Source organism: Meriones unguiculatus, chromosome 11 (genome assembly GCF_030254825.1).
Source record: "Meriones unguiculatus strain TT.TT164.6M chromosome 11, Bangor_MerUng_6.1, whole genome shotgun sequence".
Taxonomy (NCBI): Eukaryota; Metazoa; Chordata; class Mammalia; order Rodentia; family Muridae; genus Meriones; species Meriones unguiculatus.
Window position 1 is genome coordinate 94,156,755 of NC_083359.1, and position 21,470 is coordinate 94,178,224.

Below are 21,470 nucleotides of genomic sequence, written 5' to 3' on the forward strand. Positions count from 1 at the left end.
TAATTTGTAAGTGTCTAATGTTATGTGTGTAGCTAAACATCCATACTAAGACTTGGCATCTTCTCCCATGATGGGATCCGAATATGAATACACAGTGAGAGGCTGGGACTAAAGGTGAACACATAACCTACACTCAACTTAGTGTAAGCCCAGAGTCCCATCATGTAGGGTATTTGTCCTTTGTCTTAACCCTAGTATGCTAGGTAACAAAGGAAAGTGCAATTAGTAAGCACTATGGGCACTGAATGAAAACCTGCTCAGTTGTTCTGTAGAATGACTTATGAGCACAGACATTATTTTCATATTTATCAGGTACATTTTAGCTGTACTGGATACCGTTTTGTAACATTTAGGACACTATTTTTAAATAACATGTTATCTATAAATATAGCATGATAAAATATTTAGATGAACAGAAGCCTACAATCACTCATAAACTCATCTTGTTTTCCTCATCTTTCTTAGGTAATTGAAAGTTTCCTATTATGCATTTTGATTTCTTTCACCCCTTACCCCATGTCCTCTTAGATCTACCCCACTTCCCTACTCAACCTAACTTTATGTCCTCTTTATCCCCTTCTTTTTTTTTTAATTTTAAACCAATCACGTTCTGTTTGTGTTGTCTATACATCCTTATATGGTGAAGGTAAGGAGAGTTCAGAGCATTAACAATGCCACTTTAAGGGCTCGGATAAACTATGGTCTCTTGTTCAGGACAATAGAAGATACAGCATTGTACTGAAGGACTGCTGCAAGTATCCAAACCAGTGAATAGAACAGTCAATTATTTCAGAGGAACTAACATACAACACTGTCCATCCTGGAGTCCTGTTAGCACTCTGAAACAATGTACCTGTTATATTTCTGTTTCCAGTGCTAAGCTTTCCACAGGAAGCTTTTCTTTTTCTTTCAACACACTGTAGATTATGGATTTTCTGTCACATACAAAATTTTCTTGCTCAAAAAGGAGATATATTTTAAGTTAATTAATCACAATGTAAAGTAATTAATAGTAGCCTTCTCCCTCCTCTCCTCCAGGTCTCCTCCTCCTTCCTTCTTCCCCTTCCTCAAAAAAGGGAAGTTGGCCCTCCCAGGTCATCAGGACTGCAGGGGTCCTCTTCCCCTGTGACCTGGCAAGGCAGCCCCACCAGGAGGAAGTGATCAAAAAGCAGGCAGCAGAGTCCATGTCTGAGACAGCTCTCACTCCATTTACTAGGGAACCCACATGAAGCTGGAGCTGCCCATCTGCTACATCTGTGTAGGGGATCTTGGTCCAGTCTATTCATGGTACTTGGTTGGTGCTTCAGTCCAGGCAAGTCCCTCTGGGCCTTGGTTAGTTGACTCTGTCTGTCTTCTCATGAAGCTCTTGCCACCTTTAGGTCCCTCTGTTCTTTCCCCCACTTTTCCACAAGACTCCCTATGTTTTGCCCAGTGTTTGGCTGTGAGTCTCTGCATCTGCTTCAATCCACTGCCTGGTGGAGCCTCTCAGAGAATAGCTATGCTATGCTCCTGTCTGTGAGCATGGCAGAATATCCTTAACAGTGTTAGGGGTTGGCTCTCTCTCATTGGGTGGGCCTCAGGTTGGGTCAGGCATTGATTGGGCATTCCCTCAATCTCTGTTTCATCATCATCTCTGCACATTTAGTAGGCAGAGTAAATTTTGGTTGGAAGTTCTTGTGGGAGGGTTGGTGTTTTCCATTCAGTAGGAGTCATGTCTATTTAGAGAGTGGTGTCTTCTCTTCATTCTCCTTGAGTCATACTACTAAGCATCTCAACTACTGTCACCCCAATATCCTCCCAGAAGCCAACTCTGTCTTAGGTCTCCAGCTTGTTACAGAGATGCCCCACCCATGGTTTCTCTTCTCTCTATAGGGCCTCTGTCCTCCCGGCCCCTCTCTCACCAAGTCTTGTCTCCATCCTCATTTCTGCCAGAGCTCCCTCTCCTACCTTGTTCCCTTTCTTCGGCTGCTTCTGCTGTCTATTCTATTTCCCCTTCTGGGTGACATTTAAGCATCCATCCCTTGTGTTTTCCTTGTTGCTTAACTTCTTTGAGTCTGTAAATTGTAGCATGTTTCACACGAAGCTTTTTCAATCTCAGAGATTCAGTATTTTTCTATACACTTAATGTGATCTGTTTCTTAAGGTCATACATTACTCCTTTCTCTTAAGGTTTCTTGAGCAACTACTAATTTGTTCATGCCTTTTGTTTTGACATTCAAAAGTAAGAGTAGCTTTAGATCAATTAATAAGTCAAATTCTTCATGCTCTGTGAATAAATGTAGTTATCCTGTTATTTATCTGGACTCCAAATCTATCCAAATGCACACTCAGAGGTAGTACTCTGCTGAAATCGAAGTTCAGATAATGATATAAGGAGTTTTGAAAAAAAAAGTGAGAGTACAAATATTTCGTGAAGAACAGAATTTGTCTCTCTGAGTTGTCCAGGGTAAAAATGGTGGTGGAGTGGATTAGTACTGGTAGCAATCCTGTTGATGGGAATTTAGAATACTCCATATTGAATAGTATTTTAGGACCATTAGAGGGATTTGCTGAGTAGTTAAGGATGCCTGCTGCTTTTACAGATGACCTGAGTTTAACTCTCACAATCCATCTCTGGCTGCTCACAACTGCCTGTAACCCCAGTTCCATAGGATCGATGCTCTCCTCTGGCCTTTGTAGACATCTATGTGTGTGGACACAAACACAGACACACGCATTCACAATACACATAAATCAATAATTCTAAAAGTAAAATAAAATCTGGAATAGTATTTTAAATAGCCAGTAAGCAGCCCTTGGAGCGATGAACTTAATTGTGGCCACTGCAGTGTGGGTGATGGTATGAGGGATGAAGGTAGAGATGTTCAGCATAAAACAAATGGTTCCTATGTGGATCAAGTTGTTAGGTGGTAAGGCAAATGGTGCTGAGTGATGACAAATCTGACAAATGGAATTTTAAAGAGGCAGTCCAATTCTGGGTTCCCCAAGTTGTTATCCTCCCTGCATGAATGAAGATCGGAGAGTTGGATTGTTTCTTTAATGGCATGTTATGTGGTCATTGCAAAACAGGCAATATCCCTGGATTTAGATTTCAGAATTCCAAAATGAAGATTGCAGAGGTAAGTTGTCTGAGAAACACATCTCATCTGACTGACTTCTCTGAGCCAGGCTTCTTGCCCCAGAGTAATCCATACTCAGAGGTAGTCATAGCGCCTCCAGAGAACATTTATTAAGGGGTTTGTGGGAGACCTACGTTTCCAGGAGCATGAACTACAAATAAGGAAGTGTCTTGAGATAGAAGTGATACCAGGAACTCTGAGACAAGTTCAATTGAAACCGAAACAGTGGGGTAATGGTTGGAGGTGGCAGAGAAGAGGTAAGGGTGGCTGAAGAAGAGAAGTAGGAGATAGCATTTACCTTTCCTAAATAATTTCCATTGGAGTATGGGCGTGACACTCTAGATATTAATGTAGATCCTGTATTAGTAACACAACACACATCGATCAATGACTAGAGAATCACGGACCAATATCTTGTAAGAAGCTTCGTGAGCCTCTAACTTAAACTTCTTCATTTAAAGAATTTCAATCAAAGAGGAAGCAGTTTGGGCCAAGATTCACTTGGAGTTGGTGGTAAAAACAAATTTAGATTTTTCACCTCTGGAAAGAAGGCATTACTTGTACTACTTTGGCTCCTTTTGACACATCTCACAGGATATTTGCTTCCTTGTTCTCCCTTCTCCCTATACCCTGCAGGATTCTGAAGTCTCCCATTAGGACACTTTCAGAAAAAATTATCTTGCCAGTTCATTGATTATTCGTCTTATCCCAGTCTTTTAAGCTTTGAGAAATGCTCCCAAGATAGTCTTGTTCATCTTTCCATCTTTTTTTCTTTCAAATTTTAATGAGACTCTTGAGTTCCAGGAGACTGCCCCAATGAAACTTAGCTGCTTAAGAAAGTAAGTCTCCTTTTCTTACCATATCCATTATTGAATCCAGTACATAGTAAGGTTTACTATTTTAAAAAATCATAGGAACAGTTCACTAGAAATGGTAGAGGAATAAGAAAGATTTTTCCTATCTTTTTTTCTTTCTTTCTTTTCTTGGTGAAGCCGAAGGGAGAGAATCCTAGTCCTGAGACAATGCTGCTGTACTCTGCAAATGTCAGTCAGTGAATTAAGGAACCAGAGCTCTATGTTACCACTATCAGCAACAGATATTGGGCAAATCACTTCTGATTTCTAGTACTCAGTTCCTCTTTCATAGACTAGAGGGAATGAGTTGAATAGACTAGACTTTATTTCTTGGCTTGTGTGTTTTATTATTTGGGCTCTGGAAAAAAATTTCAAGAGAAAAAAACCTAAAGCTGTTTATTTACTGCCTTCTCTCTCATTCCCAGGGATCATGGATCATGTTAATTACACCTGGACCCAGACTTTCATCCTTGCTGGTTTCACTACCACTGGAATTCTGCAACATCTTGCAATCTTTGGGACCCTGTGCATCTATCTCCTCACACTTGCAGGGAACTTGTTCATCATTGTCTTGGTTCGGGCAGATTCAGGGCTGTCCACACCCATGTACTTCTTTATCAGTGTCCTCTCCTTCCTGGAACTCTGGTATGTCAGCACCACGGTGCCCACCTTGCTACATACCCTGCTCCATGGGCGTTCACCCATCCCATCAGCTGCATGCTTTGTCCAGCTGTATGTCTTCCACTCCCTGGGCATGACTGAGTGCTACCTTTTAGGTGTCATGGCTCTGGACCGCTATCTTGCGATCTGTCGCCCTCTGCACTACCATGCACTCATGAGCAGACAGGTACAGGTACAGCTAGTTGGGGGTACATGGGTGGCTGGTTTTTCAGCTGCCCTGGTGCCTGCTGGTCTCACAGCCACTTTACCCTATTGCCTGAAAGAAGTAGCCCATTACTTTTGTGACCTGGCACCAGTAATGCAGTTGGCCTGTGTTGACACCACCTGGCATGCTCAGGTTTATATTGCAGTGATTGGTATGATCAATGCCTGTAATCTTGTTTTCATCTTGGGACTCTATGGAGGCATTGTGAAGACTGTGCTGAAGCTGCCTTCAGCAGCTAGCCGTGCCAAAGCCTTTTCCACATGTTCCTCCCATATAACTGTGGTGACACTGTTCTTTGGCTCTGCCTTCATTGTCTATGTAGGGCCACCAGAGATTCGAGCTGAGGGCAGAGACAAACTTATTGCCTTGATATACACTTTTCTCACCCCTTTCCTCAACCCTATTATTTATACTCTCCGAAATAAGGAAGTCAAAGAGGCTGTTAAGAGGGTCACACAAAGGATTAAGGCTGTGCTGAATTGACTCTGGAGTCCTAAAGGTTTATAATCTACCTGTTTGAAAATTTACAAGAATTAGCTGGTTACATATGTAAATCATTAACTAGTCATCTCAATGATATGGGAAATATTCAACTAAAGTAGTCTTAGATTAGGACAAATTGAGAAATGTGAGAGAAAAAATATAATCCCTGAACCTACTAACACAGGAGTGGATGAGGACACATATTTGAAGAAATAATCATAGCCCCTCAAAAATGAAGTTCGCTTTATTTTTTTTAAAGCATACAGCATTCAGAAAGACATTGAAATATGGTAATATAATTTCTAAAACCTAGGCTGGCTATATGTTAGTAATTCAGACCGGAATTTTGGAGAAAGGTACAGAAGATATTGAGGTCAGTTAAAGGAAAATGGGAAAGGAACATTGGGTAAATATTGAGATGGAGACCAAAGAAACCAGAACACAAAGGTATGTGGATCTCAATATTCTCGAACAGCGTTCTGATAAAAGATGTCAGAAGACAGAGTGGAGGCTTCCTCTAACATGAAAGGGCGTGGCATAGGATGCAAAGGCACATAGACAAAATCATGGGCTGCGCTCTGAATTGAAACAGTCAAGGAAGATGCAACTGAAACAGTCAACATGAATACAACCCCTTTATAGAAAGTCAGATCTGTGAACCATGCAAAGGTGTTAAGAGAGAAGTAAGACTTGGAGAGGGGCATGGGAGGAGATGAGGGAGGGAAGGTGGGCTTGGGAGTGATGAAGGGGGCTACAGCTGGGATACAAAGTGAATAAACTGTAATTAATATAAAAATAATGAAAATAGGGAAGAAGGAACTTTTCAACTCCCTGTTTTCAAAGAGCTTACAATTTCATTTTATTTTGTTTGATAATTTCATACATACATGTAATTCCCCATTCTTTCCTCTCCAATTCCTCCACATTATCCACCACCATGTTTCTCTCCCAACTTTATGTGTTTTTACTGTATTTTAAAACTTTTTATTGGAAGTTTTTCATACATTATACTTTGGTCTTGCTTTTCCCTTCCTCAACTCCTCCCTGGTCATCCTCACCTTCCCACCATCCCAAATTCACCTTTATTCTCTCTCTTTCCCTCCTGCTCCAGCTCATCTTCTTCCTCCTTCTCTACAGAACATCTGTGGTCCTGAGAACCACAATGAAATGCAGGTTTCTATGAGCCATAGACTTCTGGGGGCCCATCTTTCCCAGGAAATGACCTTCCAATCGTGGTGAATGCGAAGCGCCATGGATTTTCCAACTTTCCTGGCATATTAACAACTTATGATGGCTGTGAAGCTTTACAGCTTATATGGATAATACAATTACCAGAAGTAGGGGCATGGCTTCTTCTTCTTCTTCTTCTCCTTCTTCTTCTTCTTCTTCTCCTTCTCCTCCTCCTCCTCCTCCTCCTCGTCCTCCTCCTCGTCCTCCTCCTCCTCGTCCTCCTCCTCGTCCTCCTCCTCCTCCTCCTACTCCTTCTTTTTCTTCTTTTCACTACATAACAAAAGTACCTGAGTGCTGTAAGAAAGACTTACAAAACAGAGGTAATTTTGATCTTATATAAGTAGCAGGTTTGTTTCAATTTCACCAGCATTCACAACTGCCTAACAACAGGATCTCAGAGAAATCTTATTTTATGTATTTTTACTGATGGGAAAGGAAAATAAACATTTCTGAAAAGTAATGTCTGTATGATATGTGCTTTACATTTTTTCAGTTAGTATTTATTAACCTTCTAAAGAGATGGCATGATTTTGTTTTTTATTTCCATCTTCAGAAGGAGGATTAAATGACATTTCTCCCTGAATTTCTGCCCTCTTTGGATTTTATGACTCTGAAAAATATACTCAGAGGAAGGACACTATGTTTGTGTTTTATGTGTCAGGATGTTTCAGGAGAGTCACTAAAAATAAACATAAAAGTATACAAAAGCCCAAGTAATAGAAGTTTTGTATGAGAATAAGTCTTTTCTCTGTGCAATTGGGATGCTGTGGAGGAGGACAGGGATGTTTTATTAGAGATGATTGCAAATGATAACATCCTCAAAACACTAGGATGAGGGAAATATTCAAAATAAAATTGTATGTATGGTTGTACATGTGTGTTTGTGGTTGTGCTTATATGTGTGTGTGTAAGTGTGTGTGCATAAGCTTTGCTTGCATGTGTGGATGGCAAACTGCAATCTTTGTTTCATCTAAAGTCCATGGATCAAACAAGATCTTCAGTCTCTTTGTGCCACAGACATAAAGACACGCTTTTTCCATGCTGAACTGGATGTTTGGGTCACAAAGACAAAGCTGAATTGCTTGTGATGCAGCCTGGGGAACTGACAAGTCAAAAAAATGAACAAACAAACAAACAAACAACAACAACAAAACTATTTACTATCTGGCTCTAGAAGAAAAATAATTGCCTGTGCCTTACCAAAATTATATGCTATTGTGTAACTACAGACTTTGAAAAACTATGTGAATGAGTTATAATCTGAGAACAAGGTTGCAGTCTTAAAACAAATCAGTAAAATTTGTATAGAAATGCATTGGCATCCAGCATGGCATCTGTCCACTGGTGATTCTGGGTCTTGACATGGAATCCCTCAATAGTTTAAACCAGGATCTCGCAGTTCTGCTTAATTATTTCCAGGCTTTCTGATCTTTTATTTTCTCTAGCCTTTTTGATCCCAGTCTTAGGATATATATGTAATCCAGATTATCACTTTGGGAGAAATACGAAGCTATATGTAGAATTAAAGTGTAATAAAGGAGGGATAACTTTTTCTGATTAATATTTAATTCATGACCTTGAAAGAAGAAACTAGGGCTCTCTTACTGTGGTCAATACTTAATCAAGAGGCACATCTACAGCTTTTAAGGCAAGATATATGAAAAGCCAAATAACATACTTATTAAATTTATAGTTAATATAAAGTTAGTAAAATATGCAAGAGGAGGTATGGCAGGATCTAAACCTCAAAACAAGTTAAAGACCTTGGAAAATAGACCAAAACTCACAAGACAAACTTTGGTGAAGGCAAGACATGGACAAATACAAAGACCACTAATGAATGAACCCTAGAAACAAATGCATTTATAACAGATCCTTTAAAACATTTATTAAATATATTGCGTATGTATTTTCCAGATAGAGTACTAGGCAATGTAGATACATAATTAAATATACACAGAAGCAGCAGACCTGCCTGCACAATGCAGACATTGAATGAATTATTGGAGATGGGAAATAGTCATAAATGCACAGTTCCCTAGAATTTATTGCCTGAGAATCTGGCCTAATTGGGACTCATGTTTGACTAATGACTACTGAATGTCTGCCTTGTGTCAAGAAAAACACTAACTATTAAGGTAACTGGGGTTAAGCAAAGGCCTATTTGGCTCCTCCCACCTCTCTACACACACCTATAGATCCAGGATTTTGCTGACACAGCAGGGCAGTTGTAGATATCACTTCACAGCAGTTTCGACAGCATGCACAAGTCTTTCACAAGCTCAAGCAAGACAAAAACTGTCACATAGAGGGGAAGGGCAATGAATTCCCATGCCTAGCTAAGAAACTAATGGCAATTGATATATCCTGGAAGCAAGAGGATCAGTTTTCTTAAAGGGTGCAGTTCCTTGGCGGGTGGACCACACTCCAACAGAAGGCCACAAATCCAAAAGTACATGCAGAACTTACAGCATTTGATTTTTTTAAAGGACATAAAGTTGGGTAGTTGGGAGGGTAATAAATAAGGGAGTATGGACCTGGGAAGAGCGAAGCATATGAATATGATCAAAACATACTGTAGAAAATTTTCAAAGAACTAATACAAAGTGAGAAAATGCAAAACAGAGAAGTAGGCTAATATTTTGAGATGCATATAGTTTATTTTGCTATTTTATCTCATATAATTCTACAACACACACTTATACTAAATATAATATAGAATTAAAACAAATGAATAACGACCTATGGGCAAACAGGTAATGAATACCGGTCAAGAAAACAAGTCTTGAGACAGATATTATTTTGTGGTCTTGTGACCTTGGTTACATTCTATCAGCCACTGCTAACACTTCGAGAGGCAAGGACAGTTATCACAGGACCCATGTTATAGCGTTTTCTTTGTAATGCTGATCAGGCATGTATGTGTGACCCAGGGCACAGTGCAGGATGCACTGTGTTTTAGTTTCCTTAGCAATTAAATGGGACTAATAAGTATTAACAATATTGCAGAGTGATTGTGAATATTGTACTAGCTGATGCATGCCTTAGAGAAATATTTGTTTACCAGCAAAAGCTCACTGGAAATAAAATTAAGGATGCATGCCTATTTTCTTGTTTCAAAATTGTTAGCTATTATCAAGGAGGAGTAAAGCTGAACAGGGGATAAAGGCTTCTCAAAGAAACAGGAATATTAGGCAATATTAGACTTCGTTTTTGTTATGAAGTCAGTGGAAACAGGGTAGTGATGGCGGTAATGAGATAGATGAATTCTCTAAAACTACCTCTTAGGAGTGAACACTCTGTTTCCACACATCCTCCAAGGAGCCCAATCTGAGCCTTATTCTCACCTGCCTCTGGAACAAGGGGTTTCTTCCTCTCCTGTGCCCCAAGTGACCTAAAACTTGTGCCTTAACTCCAGGGACTGTAGCTGTGGGGATAAAAATCATGAAGGAGAAGAAAGTGTTGCTCAATCCAGTCTTCAGCTATTGCACAAATGGAGCCAGGCAAGGCTGAAAAAGATGATGTACCATGGTTGGTCAGTTAACTGGGGCTTATCTAGCTATAAGGATCAGGGAGCAAAGACATGGGATAATGGATTTGAAAACAGATATTGTTTTAAGATCAAAGAGTAGGATTCAGTGGAGAGATGACTTACAGAACATTCTTAGAAAATCCAGTTTTGCAAATCTTACAGAATCAGATCTACAAGAGAGATTAAAGGTCAGCTTGACCCCCATTCTTCCCAGTCCACACTTATTCTGAGAGATGGTCTACTGTCTACTCTGTGGAGTGTGTGATGACACAGACAAGCTATGTGCTAATGCAGATCGTTTAAGGTTCAGGTTTCTATAGGATCTGCAGCTAACATTTTATGAAGTTTTACATCTCTCGGGAGCAGGCATTTTCAGAAAGACTTCACTTAAAGAAAGCTTTTTTTTGTTTGTTTGTTTTTTTTTTTTTTTAGTAAGCATCCTCGGTATAAGAATTTAAGGTTCAGAGGCCTTCAGAGTTGTTCTGGACACACCTAATACTTACTAGACCTTCTTGACATGAACATACAATTGGCTTTACGTAAGGTCTTTTGTAGAAAGAAGGAAAATTATCTAACAAAAAATTCCTTAGACAACAAATAATCAAACATATCTCTTTAATTTGTCTGGGTTGGAGTTAGTAAAAGACAGGTCTTTTACATAGATCATGGGAAATTTATTTGAATATATTTAACTTGGGAGGCTGAAAGGATAAAGATGTGTTTGTGTGCAGATGGAAGTGAGTAACTTAAATGGAGGGGGGAAATAAGCGTGCAAGGAGCCTGAGTTTTATGCTTGTCGTCCCCATCATTTATTGGGGATATGCATTAATTAGTGGAGTGCCTACTTACCCTTAAAGAGCTCCCCAATTTGTAGGGAAGATAGACTTATTATAAAGGCAGCAATTCTACCCTAATTAGGCGTTATATATGTAATGATGGTGTAGAAGAAGGAATAAATAACTTTTTCTAGGAAATCAAAAAGGCTTCATTAAGGAGCTAACATTTGACTTAAATGTGAAAGATGCAAGAGGTAGGTCACAGAAGGAGGAAAAAGAATGAAAGTTAAGCCAGAATCCATTGGCCAAGTGGGGCAAAGGTACTTTAATCTAATGAAGAATGGATTATTGTTTTGACATCCTTCTTTGGTAATTGGAAATACGAGAGATTTGAGAAGTCCTTAAAGCAGAAATTGATTTGCATGAATTTAACATTTTAAAATGTCAATTCAGTAAGTTTTTCTTTACAGGAGGATGTGGGCTGGGAGGGATTTGGGTTAGAGTGAGTGGTGTAAATCAAAGTCATGCTGTCTGACATGCTGATTGTTTAATTAGTTTGATTAAATGATTTTTATTTAATATCCCTAATGTGACAACCATTATTTTAAAAGTTAAACTGAAAAAGATAAAAAGAGATTGCATTTTTGTTTTTACTATGATGGCTGGAATTATACTGTCCTCATCAAGTACAGTGTGATCAATGGTGGGCACAGAGACTGATGCTGGCTACCATTTTTATACAAACAAAGTAACAGGATCATCTCTCCTCTCTTCTTCCCCTTTCCTCCTTTTCCCCTTTCTGTTTTTCTTCTTTCCTTTGTTCTCTTTTTATTTTTTCTTTGTCTCTTTTTATTTTTTTCTTTGTGTATATTGTTCACATTTTACTTGAGAACAATGAGAATATCCAGAGTATTTTTAGCTGGAGTTTCAGCAAGTTATTTCTCTATTTCTTATCTGTGTTATATGGTTAATTTTCTGAAAATACAGGAATTTTACCTATTGCTACTTTAATCATTCCTAATTTTAAGCCCTCATTCCCTCACTAAATGTGTTGCTTGTCCATCTTATTTTCCTTCCAGAGGTACCCATAAGACACCTCTACTCATCCTTGTCATAGATCCTTGTCATAGAGCTACATTTCAGCTGTGCTAAAGATCTGTCTACACTTGATCATATCACTCCTTATCATAGATCCTTGTCATAGAGCTACATTTCAGCTGTGCTAAAGATCTGTCTACACTTGATCATATCACTCCTTATCATCATTTTTAGTGGCATCTTGCATATTTTTAGATAGGGCACTGGGGAGGTTTCCACAGTCTCCTTTCCAGGTTTCTTGCAGTCAAGATAGGATAGTATTTGTCTGTAGTGTTTCTTTTTCTCTGCCATTGATTTTTACCCTGCTTAGACAACTTGGCTCAATGCCTTCATTTTCTGAGAATCCCCTTTCAGTAACCCTGTCTAATAAATGACCCATAATTCCACAGTGTTTTTTATGTGTCACAGCTTATTCTTAGTAAACTGTTGGGCATACATTACCAACTTGTACGAGACCTGCTGTCAAGGACTGTAACTTGTTGTGTTTTTTATTTCTTAGACCAGAGATACACTTGTTGTATTGTTTGTTTGTTTTACTTAATAGCTTTTACTTTTTATATTAATCACAGGTTATTTACTTTGTATCTCAGCCATAGTCCCCTCCCTTATTCCCCCCGAATTCTACCCTCCCTCCTCCCTGCCCCTTTCCAAGTCCACTGATAGGGGAGGTCCTCCTCCCCTTACATCTGACCCTAGCCTATCAGGTATCTTCAGGACTGCCTGCAATGTCCTCTTCTGAGGCTACTCCTCACTCGGTGTGGGGGAAGGGAGGTCAAAGAGTTACCATGGGCTACATCTGACCATATCCATACATGGTCCTTGGTTGGAGAAACAGTCTCAAAAAAGACCCCTGTGCCCTGATATAATTGGTCCTTGGGGAGCTCCTGTCCTCTCCAGGTCATACTAAGTCTCCCTTCCTTCATATGATTCCCTGCACTCTGCCGAAGCTTTGGTTATGAGTCTCAGCATCTGCTTTGATACATTGCTAGGTAGAGTCTTTCAGAGGCCCTCTGCAGTTGGCTCCTGTCCTGTTACTTGTTTTCAAGTTTTTTTTTCTCCTACTTCCAAGGAGAGATATACTTGTTCAGTTAATATTTATAGATATATACTTGTTTAATGGACAACAAGAAAAAAAAACTTAGCATACTAGTGTCATATACTAACTCATCATTTTAGGCTGACTGAAAGAACATCTATTACCTGGGAAAAGGTGATGTTTTGGGAAGACCACATAGTTAGGGAAGAGCAATATGGAGTATAGAAATTAAAGTCTTCTTCCTATACAACAGTGTCTACATGAAATAGCAAAGTGTCACAATCTTTCCATTCTCCTGAGTTTCCATTGTGTAAAGTAGGTACAATAATGGTACCTTTCCAACTGAATGTATTTAAAATTAGAGCAAGCTGCTATTTTTACTTAGTATTACTAGCATTAACATGCATTAATGACCAGTAATTAAAATGTTGTCTTTCAAGTTTTGGAGGAGAAAGATAAATAAGGATTGGTAATCCCTCTAATTCTGTTCTTCAACTTTCTTTGTCCTCTTCAGCCTCTCATGGATCAACATAACTTCTCAAGCCTGACTGAATTTGTGCTCCTTGGCTTCCCCAGTGTGGGTCACATCAGGGGCTGGCTTTTTGTCTTGCTTCTGTTGGCATACTTGTTTACCATTGGTGGTAACATGCTCATCTTCCTAGTCATCCGACTGGATGCAGCCCTCCACAAACCCATGTACCACTTTGTCAGTGTTCTCTCTTTCTTGGAGTTGTGGTATACAGCCACCACCATCCCTAAGATGCTAGCTAATCTTCTCAGTGAGAAGAAGACCATTTCTTTTGCAGGATGCCTCCTTCAGACCTATTTCTTCCACTCCTTAGGGGCCTCTGAATGCTACCTTCTTACAGCTATGGCCTATGACCGATACTTGGCCATCTGCCGGCCCCTCCACTACCCTTCAGTTATGACCACAGCACTGTGTGCCAAGATGGCTGCTGGCTGCTGGACATGTGGTTTCCTATGTCCTATTTCTGAGATCATCCTGGTCTCTCAGCTCCCCTTCTGTAGCTACAATGAAATCCCACATATCTTCTGTGATTTTCCACCTCTCTTGAGTTTGGCCTGCAAAGACACATCCACTAATGTTCTGGTGGACTTTGCTGTCAATGCCTTCATAATCCTTATCACTTTCCTTTTCATTATGGCTTCTTATGGGAGAATCATTGGTGCTGTGCTGAAGATAAAAACAGCAGCAGGAAGAAAGAAGGCCTTCTCCACATGTGCCTCACATCTCATTGTGGTCCTCATCTTCTTTGGAAGCATCATCTTCATGTATGTTCGGCTAAAGAAGAGCTATTCATTGACTCTTGACCGGACTCTAGCTGTAGTCTATTCCGTGTTAACACCTTTGGCCAATCCCATCATCTATAGTCTTCGAAACAAGGAACTCATTCAGGCCATCAAGAGAACCTTCTTCAAGAAGGGGGAGAAAGCTAGTCCCACTCACCACTGACTTTCTACAAATGTCCTCCCCTTACCTCAATGTTCATCTTTTGAAAGCTCTATATACATTTGATCTGCTCTTACTCAATCTTCCTCCCTTGCTATAAAGGCTCTGGATTCCATCTCCTTTCAGTTTAGCAAAAGCTTATTTGTTTATTTTTTTCCTGTATCTATACTCGTCTTACTTTTGTTCAACCAGTGTTCTCAGCATTAAGAACATTGAGCACATCAATTCATACTTTTAAACAAGTGCATTCCCTTGTCACACATTTCCAACAATTTTATTCTCTTTTCCAGTTAAATGGCCCAACAGCTATCACTTCTTCCCTTTCATTCATGTTCAACCCATTTCCATGTGGCTTTTCCCAGACCTTCCAAGCAATATTTTGCCAAAGATTTTAATGATGCTGAATCCATTAGACCTGCCTTATCCCGTTCTCTAAATCTTAACACACATGACCAGTTTTTACTTCTAAAACTATTTCTCTCAGCTTTCACGATATCATTACATTTTAGCCTCCTCATTTCTCTAATAAGTCTTTCTTTGTATCTTTTATTTTATAGAGCCATTCCTCTAGATTCTCACTTATTTTTACAGCTTTAAATATGATTCTTAGCAATGTTAATATAATATAAATTTTCTGTGTCTAAGTTTCATATCTTTCCTAATTTCTAAACTCTGTAAGAGATGACTCACTACCTTATCCAGATGTCTTCTAGGAGTTTAAATTTTGGCATTCCAATAATGAAATGTGTGCAGTTTTCACCTTGGAAATTTGATGCGTTTACATATCTGTGTTAGTGAAATAAAACTTAAATTATTGTATTTGTTTTCCTCCATCATATTTTCAGTTCATAATTCATGCTAATAATTTCTCAAAATAAATTTTAAAATCTCTTTCATATGCTCTTTAGTGTTACAATCCAGTGTGAATTCTAAACTTTCTCAACTAAGTTGCATTATATATTCCCATATCAGATTTAGTATTTTAGGGCCTAAAGAGATGGCATAGCAATCAAAAACACTAACTTTTTTTTTTCAGAGGATCCTGGTTTATTCCTAGAGTCACCATGATGACTCACAACCTTCTGTAACTTCAGTCTCAGGAGATCCAGTTCCTTCTTCCTATCTCCACTGACAGCAGGACTACGCATGTTCCACAGATATCCTTATAAGCAAGACACTCATACACATAAAATAAAATAACAATAAACCTTTAAAAAATCTAATATTTTAAACCTAAACTAGATAAGCCATTCCAAAACACAGGAAAAGCAGTTGCTTATGAGCGGAAATCTAAAGCCTTATCACATATTTTAAAGCTAAACAAAATTTTTCTCTGCAATATTCTCTAATATTAACTGTTCCCCATCTTTCATTTTTTCCCTTAGTGAGCCCAGGGATATTTGCTTAGAGATATTATTACTTTCTTCTTCTATATTAAGATCTCTTTAGTTTTCAGAACCTTCACACTTCCCCCAATGCTTCATGTAACTCATTTCTCCCAATTCTGTTTGTTCAAATATCAATCTCAAGGATGGTGAGATGGTTCAGTGTATATAAACACTTGTTGTGCAAACTTGATGACCTAGATTCCATACCTCCAAACATGGTGGAAGGAGAGAAGTGATTTCCTAAAGTTGTACTCAGACCTCCACAGGTACTCAATGGCATGAATGCATACCTACTCACATACAAATCAACAAATCAATTAATGACACTTCAAATGACAGTATCTTGGAGAGCCTTTCTGAGTATTCAGCAAGTTCCTACTTTCATCATTTTTATTAGCTGTTTGACATTTTTAAATATTTTCATCATATTTACTCCTGCCCCCAACTTAGATCCAGCCCCTTTCCTTAACCACCCAACTTTGTGTCTCCTTTATTTCTATTTTTCAATATAATCAGCAAGTTTTATTTCTGCTGACCATATATTCTTGCATGAGTGGCCTTCCACCGGGGTACAGTTAACTTCCCAGGGGTTACACTGTTACAGAAAACTGACTCTCCCTCTCCCAATAGCTATCAATTGCTAATAGCTCTGTACTACAGTGGGACTTCTTGGCTACCCCACATCTCCATGTTGGGATTTTGTCTTGCTTGAATTTATATGGTCAATGTACATGCTACCACAGCTGCTGTGAATGAAACTGTGTAGCTGTCCTGCACTCAATTATAATTTTCTTTCCTTCAAAATATGTAAAACTATTTCTATGTGTGGGTGTATTTGCTTATATGTAACTAGAGAGTTAATCGCTTTTTCCTAAGATGAAGTCTATCTATATAGTATATTACTTTCATAGATTTGCTTATGCTGAACCAACTTTATATCTTTGGGATGAAATCTACAAAATGATGTTGCATGATTTTCTTTTTTATTAAAATTTTTATATTAACTACAGTTTATTCACTTTGTAGCCCAGCTGTAGCCCCCTCTTTTTTTCCCTCCCAATCTCACTGTTCCTCCCTCATCTCCTTCCATTCCCCTCTCCAAGTCTACTGATAGAGGAGGTCCTCTTTCCCTTAAATATGATACTTGCTTATCGATCTCAGCATGATTTTCTTAATGTGTTTTTCAATTTGTTTTGAAAGTGTTTTGTTGATAATATTTGCATCAATATGCACCAGATTATTTTTTTAATTTTTATTTTATTTTGTCCTTATTTAGCTATATTTATATTTTGCTATATTTATATTTAGCCTATACCTTACTAGAAACATGAAGTTTATCTTAAGATTATTTATTTGATACCTATTAAAATTTTAATAAAGATACCTATAGCTTTCAACTCACTTTTTAAAACTCTCTTGGCTTTATCCTAGAGGTTCTAGAATTTGTGCTATTATTGTCATTTGATTCCAGCTAATTTTAAAATATCTTCCTCATTGATACCATCAATGGACCACCATTTATTCAAAAGTGCATTGCTAAGTCTCCAAGTATTCATGTCATTTCTATCACTGTGGATTTCTAGTTTTTCTATGATATGATAATAAAATATTCTTCTCATTGTTTTGTATTTTTAAGGCTTACTTTCTGAATTATAATGTGTTTGGTTTTAAAGTTGCTTCAAATTGCCACAGGAAAGGATCTGTGTTCCCAACTATTGTACAGAATGTTCTATAGGTATCTTTTAAATCCAATAGATCTGTGGTGTATTTTAAATTTAACTATGAAGTTTCTTGCTTGAAGTTTTTAGTTTGGTAGAGCTCTCTGAAGATGAGAGATGTATATTATGTCACTATTATTAATGTAGCTGGGCATATCTGACACTTGCTTTTCTTCGGTGTTTATATTTATGAAATTGGGAGCTTAAGCATTGCTTGCATATTTACATAGACTTGTATTATTTGGTGAATTTCTTCCTTTACTAATACATAATACCTTCTTCATTCCTTCTGATGACTTTCGGTTGAAATCTACTTCCTATGATAAGAGAATTTCTGCACCAGCTTGTTTCTAGCTTCCATTTCTTTTATAGGTTAATCTCCATCCTTTGACTCATTTTTAATGTCTTCTGCAATAAGGTAGGTTTCTTGGAGATAAAAGATAGTTGGCCCTTATTTCTTTTTTTTCCCCCCTTATTTTCTCATCTATTCAGTTTTCCTTTTTCACTTGGTTAGTTGGGTCCATTCACATTTAAGCTTACTATTGAAAAGGCTTTGTTTTTTTCCTATGAGTTTGTTAGGTTTTTGTTGTTGTTGTTGTTTTGTTTTGTTTTTTTCCTGGTTGGCTGCATTATTGATAGTCCCTTTCTTCCCTTGTTATATCATCTATTCTCCATTCTCCTCACATCTATTTTACATATATTCATTGATTCCTTTCATGAAATGCGTTCCCTCCTATGCTGATGTGGATAGAGTGTTTTCCTCCATTGTTTGTAAGATTCTTTATGTATTTCCTACAATTTTTGTTTCATTGCTCCGAATTACGTTAATTTATGCTTGTTTTAAAATGTTTCTCTATCATTTTTAAGAGATGACTTTACTAATTACAGCAATCTTGGTTGACAGTTATTGACTTTAAAATCTTGGAAAATATCAATTTACATTTTCCTGGCTCTCACGGTTGTTGGTTACAGATATAATGTTTTTTGATGTCAATGCCTGTATAAGTTGACATTTTTTTTCTTGCCAATTTCAATATTGTTTTTTTTCTTTGTATTTTCAGAACGTTGCTTGTTTTGGTGGGTACTTGCTTGTGTATGTTTGTATGTATGTATGTGTGTGTGCGTGTGCATATATGTGTATATGAGAACCATGACAAATGAAAGAGGCTAGATCCAATATTCAGGAATTGGTTCTTTTATTACACCACATCGATCCTGGCAATAAAACTCAGGTTGTCGGATTATGCAGCAAGTGCCTTTACCTGCTAAGACAACTTGTCAGCCTACTTTGTATGTATGGCATCTTGAATATTACATGCTATGGAAAAATTCTTCTTTAATCGTGTATATTTGGGACTCTAAATATATTCAGTTATCCATTTTTAGTTCTCTAGATTTTACAACCTTTTTGGTTATACTATCATTAAAAATGTTGTCTATACCTTAAGGTTCTATTTGTGCTCCTTTTTCTACTCTACAAATTTTTTGTAAACAATGAACCTTTTTATTAATACCATATTGTAATAGAAAATTTATATCATCTGCCTTACTTAAAAGAACAAACAATCAGATTATGTCAGAGGCAGTCCCTCTTCCCATTACTATGTAACACACTTAGACACTAAATTGCCATCGGCTACATCTATGCAGGAGTTCTAGGTTATCTCCATGCCTGGTACTTGGTTGGAGTATGAGTCTCTGGGAAGACCCCTGTGTTTAAATTTTCTGGTTCTGCTGCTCTTTGATCACCTCCCCCTGAGGGGGGAGCAGCCTTTCCAGGCCACAGAAGATGACAATGCAGCCACTCCTGATGTGATCTGATAGACTTAGATCAGAAGAAAGGAGAGGAGGACCTCCCCTATCAGTGGACTTGGGGAGGGGCATGAGTGAAGAAGGGGGAGGGAAGGTGGGACCAGGAGGGAAGAAGGGAGGGACTTATGGGGGATACAAAGTGAACAAAGTGTAATTAATAAAAAAAAGTTTTAAAAAAGAACAAAGAAATAAAAGAAAATATGCTTTTTAAAATGAGGTGCTTCTTTTAATTTCATTCTTTTCCTCTTAATCATTCATTAGCATTCTACTGAATTATTCATCTTTTCTTTTTTGTTTTAAATTTACTTTTATTTTATGTGTACGGATGTTTTACCTGTATGTGTGTGTGTGTATCACTTGCATGCTGATGTCCTGGGAGGCCAGAACAGAGTGTCAGCTTCCCGGTGACTGCAGTTATAGATGGTAATGACCATTCTGTGAGCTCTTACAATCACACTTGGGTCTGCTGTAGAGCTAGCCAGTGACATTAGCCACTGAGCCATCTCTCAGAATCCATTATTCATCTTTCCATTATTGGATTGCAAATATTTTTAAATACAAGTTGTATAGCAGATAGATCATTTTAAATACTTTGCCCTTCTGGGAATCTTTGTTATTTGAAGCATTTTAAAGATTTGTAATTTTGATGAGGGCTGTATTGCTTTTTATTCTTTGGGTGTCCTACTATAGATCACTTGGTCTAATAATAAGTAACATGAATTTGCTACCAATTTCTTTCATGATATTTTTTGTTTTGTTTTAACTCTTACATAAAAAAAACTTTCATTTGTCTCTGAAATAAATATTTCTGTGATATTAAAAAAAGCAACTAGACTTAATTCTTTGAATATAGAATTGAGTTGTTACTTTAATTGGGATTTTCCATCATGCGTATATAGTGTTGTACTTTTGGTAACTGAAGAATGCCATTCTTGTTGTATATTGCAGTAAGTAAGGGAAGTAAGAAATGATTAGCCAATATGAAACAGTTGGGCTAACTTTGTTGGCTGGCTGTCAAGGATCTAAATTTAGACTCTATCACCACCACAAAGATTAAGACACTACAAACCATTTGCTTTCAGATCCTCTTTATTTGTTCATGTTCTATCCCTATTGTAGCCCCCTCTCGCATCTCCTCCTGGTCCTACCCTCCTTTCCTCATCCAACCTACCCTTTCCCCTAGCCACTGAAAGGGAGAGTTCTCCTTCCCTGCCATCTGACCTTAGCTTGTCAAGTCTTATCAGTACTGCCTGGATCCTCTTCCTCTGTGGCCCGGGAAGGCCAAATTGCTAGGGGGAAGTGATCAAAGAGTAAGGAACTTAGTTCATGACAGAGGCAGCCCCTGTTCCCCTACTAGGGAACCCACATGGAGACTGAGCTGCCTATGGGCTACATCTGAGCATAGGTTCTAGGTTTTCTGCATGCATATTCTTTGGTTGGTGCATCAATTTCTGAAAGCCCCTTTGGGCCCAAATATTTTGGGAACTCCTGTCTCACTCCTGGTCTTTCTATCTTCCCCTTCTTCCATAAGACTCTCTGTGCTCTGCCCAAATTTGGCTATGAGTCTCAGCATCTGCTTTGATCCTCTGCTGGGTAGAGTCTTTCAGAGGACATCCCTGGTAGACTCCCATCCTAATCCCTCTATTCTACTGCTTCCAAGGTCTATCCTGTTCACCCTTCTGAATGAGAATTAAACATCTTCCCCAGGATCCTCCTAGCTTCTTTAGGTCTGTATATTTTAGTACGTTTACCCTGTATTATGTTTCTACTATCCACTTATAAGAATATACCATGCATGTCTTTCTGGTTCTGGGTTACCTCACTCAGGATGATCTTTCCTAGTTTCATCCATTTGCCTGAAAATTTCATGATTTCCTTGTTTTTAATAGCTGAGTTGTAGTTCACCGTGTGAACGGACTACAGTTTCTGAATCCATTCTTCCATTGAAGGACATGTAGGTTGTTTCCAGTTTCTGGCTATTATGAATAAACATGCTATGAACATAGTTGAGCAAATGTCCTTGTTGTATTGTTGATCATCTTTTGGGTATGTGCCCAGGAATGGTAT

The 21,470-nt window shown here is 38.3% G+C and overlaps 2 protein-coding genes across 2 annotated transcripts; both read left to right on the forward strand.

The window, feature by feature from the left end:
* Positions 1 to 4,403: 4,403 nt before the first annotated feature.
* On the forward strand, positions 4,404 to 5,342 carry LOC110566421 (olfactory receptor 6N1-like). The gene has a single exon (XM_021664271.1). The coding sequence runs from the start codon at positions 4,404 to 4,406 to the stop codon at positions 5,340 to 5,342; it is 939 nt and encodes a 312-aa protein (XP_021519946.1).
* An 8,192-nt stretch (positions 5,343 to 13,534) lies between these two features.
* On the forward strand, positions 13,535 to 14,488 carry LOC110566417 (olfactory receptor 6N2). Its single transcript, XM_021664268.2, has one exon. It carries the CDS (start codon positions 13,535 to 13,537, stop codon positions 14,486 to 14,488), a length of 954 nt encoding a protein of 317 aa, XP_021519943.1.
* The last annotated feature ends 6,982 nt before the right edge of the window (positions 14,489 to 21,470 follow it).